General features: G+C 33.8%; 1 protein-coding gene across 1 annotated transcript; it reads right to left on the bottom strand.

Moving 5' to 3' along the window:
* Positions 1-5,081: 5,081 nt before the first annotated feature.
* On the bottom strand, positions 5,082-8,935 carry LOC149773114 (uncharacterized). The gene is made up of 2 exons (XM_089946803.1): positions 7,340-8,935; positions 5,082-6,809 (listed from the first exon to the last, which is right to left on the bottom strand). The coding sequence occupies exons 1-2, from the start codon at positions 7,829-7,831 to the stop codon at positions 6,687-6,689; spliced, it is 615 nt and encodes a 204-aa protein (XP_089802929.1). The 5' UTR covers positions 7,832-8,935; the 3' UTR covers positions 5,082-6,686.
* Between the last annotated feature and the right edge of the window lie 707 nt (positions 8,936-9,642).

Below are 9,642 nucleotides of genomic sequence, written 5' to 3'. Positions count from 1 at the left end.
ATACAGATCGTTTATACGTGAATGGAATTGCAACTGATAGTTAATGTCATTTCCCAGTAGTTTATCAATTTATTCAATGCACTGATTATGCTAAGTACAGGCTTACTACTGTATGTCTTTTTACCTAAAGATAGTGCTTGAAACCTGTAATATTTGGCTTACATTGTATTTGAACGAGACAATCATATAGTTGGGCCCTGTTTCAAGTCACAGTATTAACATCCAGTGGATAAAAGAGAAAGTGTTATCATCAACATATTTATATAAACAAAACTATAATTGATAAAGACATTAAAAAGCAATGGTCTAAAGATTTTGTCACCGAGTAACCCTTTTTTGAATTTCAGCACAGCAACCCAAGCCGCCCTGCATTATATATTATATTCTCAGAGACTGGTTCTTTAGTTTGCGTAATAAAGTTCTCTTCTTGTTTTCTCAGGCTTTGCATGATCTGTAATAAGTGCATTTTGTTAACATTATATTTTTGCCATAAATAGCTTTAGATAATTCTCTGTCCATTTTAGCTAATGGTTTCCTACAAGGATAAATGTTTTTATTGGAGCATTTTTAAAATCACATTTAACAAAACTCTTTCAAAGTTAATTAGTCAGAGGTGACAGATTCTGATTCAATGCTTGACGATATAATAATAAATGTAGGATTTTATAAATACTTTACAAAACACTTCACACCACAATTTTTTACATTTCCAAAATAATTTTGTTCTGGTTTCAAAATGTACAAGTGTCTTGCATGAGTAAAAGTGATATTGTGAACACAAAAAAATCTAGGAGACAGATGAAAACCTATATACATTGGATTTTTATTTTGTAAGTATTAGAGGAACACCAAATGGATTGCAGCCATTTTCAAAACATCTAAGTTCTCTAATTATGCACGCAAGATAAAACAATATTTTTTATATGACACTGAGATCGAGATTTGGAACGGTAACACATACAGAAATTTAGGTCAACATGATAATACGGTTTTCAAGTTGTACCATACATGTACTAAGCGTTTTTAAAATAGTATCTGAAAAGAGGTTTTCATTCATTCATTGATGGAAACCTACACACGCTATGGATTATCCATTTAATCTCATATAGGTAAAGTCCATAAATGATCTGCTCAGGTAATCTAACTCTCGTTGATACATCTTTGCGCGGGATTTATACAGGAATGATGTGGTATAAACGCACTACGATTGGCATGTATGCTCCTATACATTAGCATGATAAAGACTGCAGGCTTGTTGATAAAATAAAATCAACTTCAGGTTTATTTCTGCTATAAAACGAAAATCATCAGTGTTATCAACAAGAACTTAACGAAATTCTTCAAACTTGTTATCTTCCAAATTGTATGATAACATGACCAATAGTACAGATTTCCATCCGAGTATGTTGATGACTCACGAAGATATGTTCCCTGTTTGGGTCTAAAGCATGGTATGCTGAGAATACTTGCGTTGATATTGTTCCGACCAAGAAATAGTTCATCCTCCTCCTTAAGAAAAGGAATCAATTACAACTGGTATATTGCTTTACTGTGGATGTTTAAAGAACTGATTGTGATTCTTGCAACCATAGATTTTATGCAACAATCGCAATGTCTCAAAATCATACAAAATCGTTACTTCGTGAAACGCAGGGATCATCTTAATATAAATATGACACGTTATTCCATGATACTTTTAAAAGCTACCCATTACTTTGTCATAGACATATACATCTCTGGAACTGACATAAATTAAATAATTCAGTGTATAAATAAGGCTCACATTTTACATACAGCTAGTTTAATTTGTCATTTCAAAATAATTAAATTAAACAAACAAGTAGAAAAAGATGCGATACGTCTGTTTAAAAGGAATATCTCGTCTTCCAATCCAAATAATATACGTGTTAATCATTTTATAGATATCGATATATTGCCCAGCAAATAACGCCAAAATATTAGGAGTACGCGATTTTTCCACCCTATGGCTTTTGTCCCCCAATGCACTATTTATAATGATAAATACTGATTAAATTTTTCCTATTGCGATAAAAAACATATATATATATATATATATATATATATATATATATATATATATATATATATATATATATAATCTTTTCAATTACATACTATTTTAAAGCATTTGTATGTAACCTGCAGTGTATATCCTGACGGCGCATTTTGTATTACCTTTGTGATATCTACAGTCATTATGTTGTTGAATACTAAACCTGTTTCACCTTAAATTTAATTGTTTCGACAGCCGTTTCGTATCTGCAAATAACTAATAATAATCTCTCATAGTATAACTTTCATTCCTAATTGCGAGTCATATGTAATAGCGTGGCAATCGGAAGCATTTGAGCATTTAGTGCTTACGGATAAGTTTAGTTGTTTTAATGGTCACTTATCGAAACATGTATACATAATCATATTTCTTCATAGCAGAAGACTTGTTCTCTGGAGCAGATTGTTTAGAAAAATTAAATACAAATGTTATACCTCTACCACTAGAAATATGTATGCACCTTCACCTAAATACCACCTCCACAAAGTCAACCATAATATTCATAATAACAATCCTCTGTATGTAACTATGTAATATTCTTTTGGTCTAAGGGAGGTTTCCAGGGGTGGTGTCAGATTCCTCAGCCCTCCTCGCTTTACGCTACCCTATCACGCAAAGTATTAAGCGCGAAACAATCGAAATGTTCCATAGAATACGTATTCTTCACAGCTAGATTGTTACACTTGAAATTCAAGAACTGTCGCTGGTTCCGTCCCACAGACTCCTTGCCTACTTATTTACACTCCTTCTCCTCCCACCATATCGCCGCAACGCTATTCCTTGGTCTGCCCATGCATCTGTTTCTAGTGAATCCATAGACTATATTCCGAATACAAGATTTACATTATAGTATGGCTCACACATTTATTTGTTGTTGTTGAAGAGGCTAATATAACATTAAAGGGGTCTATTTTCAAATGTATGCTGCTGATGCTGCTCTTGATGATCGTGAGTTGTAAAAGTATTCCAAATTACATCTGTATCAATCAAGATATTTCTATAGTTAGCAGCAAATGTTTAAGTCTGTATAGCTGTCTGACTCTTTGTTGTAAGTGTGTAGGATAAAGTGGAACTACTTTTTATTACACACGACTATAAAAGTGTAATCTATGTGACAGTTCCCCGTGTGGCCGAGTGGTTTAAAGCGCTCTCCGTTACGGATCACTGCCATCTCACCTCTGTCTGCGTGGGTTCGAGTCTAGGATTCGGCTAATGTGGGTATGTGAGAAAGCTTGCCAATAGCTTCTCGTGGGTCGGTGGTTTTTACTGGGGTTTTCCCGGGTTCTTCCTCCACCTTTAATACTGGCCGCCATGCATAGCCTATCGTGTGCTGAAAAATGAAGTTAAACCCCACAACAATAACAACCTACGTGACATAGGAAAACTGAAAATTAAGTAAACATTTGAATTGTTATACATTTGACGACAACATACACAACCTAGACATGAAAAAACAACGGTTAGCATTGGGTAGTGAATCAGAAGATGAAAGAAACACATTTTCAGACAACATTTATTTGGTACACATAAGTGAAAATATCAATAAAAAAATAACATTCAGATTGAGGATAGTCGAAGAAAACGTTCAAGGTGATGATACTGCAAGAAAACTTTCAAGACAAAGATAATGTAAGGAAAAATACATTAATATTTGAAAAACGACTGACGTTTTCGTGGCAATACAATTTATCTGACAGTGCTTCAATCCGTTTACAGTTCAAAATAGCCATAAGCGGATTCATGAACCTAATTTAGTTGATTTTAACAAGCTTTATACATAACATGTCCATTGTTTCTGATTTCCATTCACTAAAACGTTTTAAAAAATGTCAATAATTGCTACGATGTATTCATTCAGTTTGAAATCGGAACCTCGAAACCGAGATCTTTTATTGCTCTATCTTTGAAAGGTAAAATACATGTTCTATACTAATATGCTACTGTTTACATTCAATACCATAACAATGAGGGCCATACATCATGATTGGGATCAACTATGGCCTTAAGGCTCAATTGACACTAAACTGTGGTCAGTCCATAAAAAATATTGATTTATTGATTTAGAGATCATTTTAAATAATACAGGATACTTCTGATGAAAGACAGTGGGCGCATGCGCCTGAGAATAAACGGATGATATGTAGGACCGAATCTTAGGCCCCCGCAACACCAATATATGTTTTACTGGGGGGGGGGGGAGGAGGTGCTACCTTTTGCAATTGTTCCAATGCACCCAACCGTGGTAATTCGGCCTTTATGTAATGTGTATTCTGTCGTTTATTGTATTTGGTGAAGAGTAAATAGAATGTATTCGTACCAGGAAATCGAACAGAATCAATAAGTGAATCTGGCTAAAGGCTTTCATTAGCACGTACACTCAAATACAGACACATATGGAGATTATATTCTACATGATGGTAAAACAGGAAAGAAAAATATTTAATATACATTATGAACACAAGACAATACAACGTGACAATACTACTTCCTACGAAAAAGCTATAAGAATTGAAACAAAAATGTGTAATCCATACTTATGTGAAAATAATTACTTCCATGCTGAAATCAACACCGACTAAAATCGAACGTGAACTCCATAGTTACGTTTTAAAATTTATCCTCACAGAAATAAATACTGAATAAAGTGAAAGGTAGAATCCGTATTCATGTGGAAAACAATGACGAAATAGTTTGAATTGTTGTATGGCAAAATTAGAAAACGATACTTATCTCCATTTCTTATATTTTATTCTCATTCTAGCTACCATTTCGCAGTCAATATTTTCCTTTCACACATGAAATATGATTTCATATCCATGTGTACTACAATTAAAGTTCAGTATTTTGTAAAACTTTGTTTTTGAATATAAATTATCCTATTGGTTCGCTCGATTATGACAAGACAATAGACCCAGGGATCTAACACAATATCAATCACAGTTTATATGCCACGTTATATACATTATGGATGGACACTCAAAAACCTACAATGCCATTACGAAATGATGAACATGTCAATACATTTGTATTGGTCAATATAATTTTATCATATCTACCCAACTTTATATTCAAAGACACGTAGTCTATTTACATGACTTATATAGAAATGTAATGATATGCAGTATCAACAAATATAAGAACTTAATTTATAATAAAAATATATTTTACAGGGATTCTGTTGATTATACGAAAGATTTATAGAATATTCCAAGAGTCTGCTCAACAATTAAATAGTAGAAAATTCCTGTTTCAAGGTATCGTCAAAAGTAAATTTCCCTTATTTCTTCACAAACTTGGAAATTGTGAGAGGTATATTAGAGGTAAATATTATTTCTTCATTAGTTTTGAAATGATTGTCGAGTTTTACGTGTATATAGAGATACTATTTCATGTATCATAAATATTCTATTTTATCTAGAGGCAATTTTCCAGCCGGTGGTATTATTTATCGTTACCATAAACATTTGATCAAGAATCGTTTCCAGTTAGTCGAATGTCTCTTTGAGACATCTATATAAACATATACCACTGACGCTGGCAAAATTTGAAGCCATTATATAGTGTAGATCCAATCTGAATAACATTTGTCATCTCAATAACTTTCAGATAGCCGTTGTTGCAAATGACATTTTTTTCTGAACAAAATGGGCACGAAGTAATGTTTGCCAAAGGAAGTGTTTACATGTTGTTTATAAAGAACTTTAACAAAACGTTTGATGGAAAATAAGTTGTGATACTCTCGTGGACTTTCTGTTTAATTGCACATTTAAAAAGCTCATCGTGGCAATGATCTGTTATTGATGAATCACTTTATTTCTTCGAATATAATATGTAACCTTCATTAGTGGAGAGCAACTGTGTTTGAAACTGTTAATGTATGCGTATGAATGAGAGGGATATACATGAAAAACAATTATATGCAACACGTGCATAATTGACATTAATTAGGTTAAACCTGTAAAGTGCAAACGATATGGATGCTATCTTTGCTACCAGTAGGAACATATAAATGATAATTAAGTTTTGTACGCATTTGGTTCAATTTTTATATAAAGTATTCATTCGCAGGTAAGAACATTTGTTTAAGATACTTATAATAAAATGTAAACACAAATAGTGTTTGTTGTCACGAAAACATGTGTTCGTATTCTTTGCATTCCCTCGAGGATGCCTAGGCAAAGCAAACACTTAAAAGTCGGACCAAAATAGTGGACAGTTCCAATAACATTATAATGTTGCAACGGTGCACTTTACAATTGCGAAATTAACACAAAGCCTAAACTTTCTATCATATATAGAAAAATATTTTTTTAGTGCCAACATTCAATAAAATACGTAAAGATGTACTTCAAAAGTGAAGCATGTATGTATTTTGTTTCCCATTGACACTTGTAGCGACATGTAACTTTGGAAAGACTTTGTATCCAGCTGGTACATGTTTTGTAATATATAGTGATATTGACATTTGAGAGGTAACACCGTAAATTGTGTGCTTCGGAGATCAGAACATTTGCGAGTGCATTAAGAAACAAGATTTGTTGATTCATCATCAATGGGAATTTGTCTTTGTATTTATCTTGTTTGTTCCTCAAATCAGCGGCTAAATGTTGTATTAGTCAACAGGTAAATTTGTATAATCATTATCGGATTCTTCGTGTCTGTTATGTATTTGTTCTTCATTTGAACTGTAACTCGTGGTATTGTTTATTGTTTCATCGAAGACGGACAAAGCATCCTGTAAAAAAAAAAAAACTGAATTACATCGTTTTCATTATACTATTTTGAGCAAAGAAACAAAAATACCCCAGATTGTAATAGAAATAAAAGTTACAATATTGATGTGCACATATCAAGTCACGTAGAACTTTCGTTCTGTATATTTCGGTGGGTTGCAAAAATGATCTAAGCGATTAGCCCTATATGTGCGCAGGTCAGGTAACCTATATTATTTCGGCAATGGACACATATATTGTGAATATTATTGTTTATCGAACTGTGTATTTTATCGCAGAAATACAGGGGGAAACTTTAACTCGCATTGCAAGTTGTAATGAATGAAGAGAACGTTCTTTCATATTATCCCTACATCTATGGAAATATAACTTGTAGGTTATAACTAAATTAGTCCAATGATTCGTTTGTTTGTTTTGCTAATGTTGTTTGGGAGGGGGTGTATGAACATGCGTGTGTGAGCGTCTGAGAGAGAGAGAGAGACAGACAGACAGACAGACAGACAGATATAGAGAAAGAGAATTTAAGAGCAACCTCATCTATAGTACTGTACGGGTTTTCCTGGGGCTCTTCCTCAAAACTTTCATTTTGAAGGTTGTTTATCCTTCTAGATTGAGCTTCAGTTTTCCTGTCTTTTCGTACCTTTGCATACAGAAATTCTAGTTTGATCCCATTTTCGAGCACACTCATATCTCCTAGCTGATTTTCTTCACAGCTAGAACTTTTAAAGCATTTTCCTTTTATCGAATTATAGCCTTGAGTGCCATTTCTGAGGGCCCTACCCATTATATTTGAAGGGGAGTACAACACCTGCAAAGAAAAGTCACTCCTTAATGGGTGAAAAGTGTCTTGCATAGAATCTAAAAGATTATGTAAACTCCTTGATTTTCTTTTATGATTTGGGTACTTTGGCCTGTAAAGTCCACCATTTGTATCCTCCTGTGTGTTAGGACCAGGTAAGCCTCTGTTCTGTATCCTGGTTGTCCCTTGTGACGTGTGTCCATTTGTGAGTGTTCGAAGATTCATAACCAGTTCAGTCGGTGATTTGGAATCTATTTGTAATATATGTATAAACGATAACGTAACTGGTATTAAATTCAACGAATACGTGCTAGATCTACCAATACATGGGTGTCAAGAGATTTCAATCTTTGTGGCAATATATGCCAATCTACTAATGGGTATGTCAGTGTTATTTGTGTCACGGAAGCTATTGTAAAAACTGTACTTAAATTAGATGAATATTGAACAATTTCCCATAAATATAACCTTGCATCTCACAGGTTTAAATAAGAACCAATAGTAGAAAAGAGTTTTAAAATTGGGCATAAATCGTTTGAACCTAGTGTGCGTACACTGATTGGTCAACATGCGTATCTTCGGATGGCAACCACAATATTCAGTAAGTTTTATAGTAATCCACTAAAATGTGAAGAGTAGCTGCATTTTTAAAACACCGATATACTATCCATCCAAATGTAAGTCAAAAGGAGCTATACATCTAACAAAATTCGTTAGATCACAATATTTTGACAGTATGTTTATTGTTACTTTCGTTGCGATTCATAAAAAATGCAGGACATTTACAATATTTTTACACTGCATCCAGCTGCAGTGAAAAATGGCCAATGACTGTAAAATAATTGCGAAAACACAGCCCTTTGCAGATGTACGCATGTTTGTGGTGATGCATGCAAGAAAATGCGAGACTAATTCGTTCACAAACTGTTGTTATAAACTGCTTACAGATGCAAGTCGAAAAGTGAAATACATTTACATCGTATACAAAATCAGAAAGGTGATTTGTTTTGTCATGTGAATCTTTCGTTGGTGACCATACTGTTTAGTAAGTTTCTTGGCAAGCCATCAAAACTGCAGTGGCACTAAGGAAATTGTGTCATGTACGTCCCTAGGCTATTGGACAAAGAGGGCAATGACTCTAAGTAAATTTACTGTAGCAATGAGAGTTCTCGATATCCACATCTTTCATATATGTCCATGAAACTGATAAAGGTTTTTGTCAATCAGTCAAAATGAGTATTACATGTGGATGCTATACAAGTTGACTATGACTGATATCATAATGGAGTATATGGGAATTTAACATTAGTGTTTGAGTAACTATTTGGATTTTTCGGAGTTTAATGTTGCGACTGTCACAAAAGCATCCTATACAACTATAGCATCAAAGATATTACAATGTAGTCATATGAAGATTTCACACCAATATTTAAGCTGCTATTGGGATTGATTTGAATATGGCATTACGGATGCCATATGGAATTATATGGACATATAAAGTTCAATTTCGGCAACTCATATTCTAATATAAATTCAACATTACGGATATCACTATGGGGGGGGGGTCAAAGGGAACTTAATATGAGCAAAACCTGTTGTCTTCTTTCTTTCCGCCTGCTAAACTATTTTCCGTATTTCTCTAAAACGCAAATTATATGGAAAGGGTAAACACACACGGTTTTATTGTCTGCAATGTAGAGTGGAGAGTGGAAAAACACAGTTTTGTGGTCTGCTTGTCAGACTGAGCCATTAATGAATGCCAAACAGAGCAACATATACATTATGTATTCAGTGACCACATTACAGTGTTTATCATAAGGTACTGCACGGCAAGGTCGGTTCGAAGTAATAAGACGCCATGTGTAATACAGACATTTCGTGACCCTCCCCCCATGTCATCAAAATATCTGCTTCTTTATAATAAAACATTTCATCTTCAGAGTGGATTGTTAAGAAAAGTGTTATCTTATTTGCATATTCTTACTACTTCACAATTTGTTATTTTACCTTAGTACCCCCTCCACAAGTCAACAAGA

This window comes from Sinohyriopsis cumingii, unplaced genomic scaffold (assembly GCF_028554795.1).
Source record: "Sinohyriopsis cumingii isolate HCF-2022 unplaced genomic scaffold, ASM2855479v2 utg000898l, whole genome shotgun sequence".
Taxonomy (NCBI): domain Eukaryota; kingdom Metazoa; phylum Mollusca; class Bivalvia; order Unionida; family Unionidae; genus Sinohyriopsis; species Sinohyriopsis cumingii.
Note: the sequence above shows the minus strand (reverse complement) of the source record. Positions and strands in the feature narration are given on the sequence as shown.

Bases quoted from the DNA above. Each gene is read 5' to 3' on its own strand.
- LOC149773114 (XM_089946803.1), bottom strand. From the start codon at position 7,831: ATGAATCTTCGAACACTCACAAATGGACACACGTCACAAGGGACAACC. The intron at 6,810-7,339 runs GTTGCTCTTAAA...TTTTTTTTACAG, and splicing joins CGTACAGTACTATAGATGAG to GATGCTTTGTCCGTCTTCGA.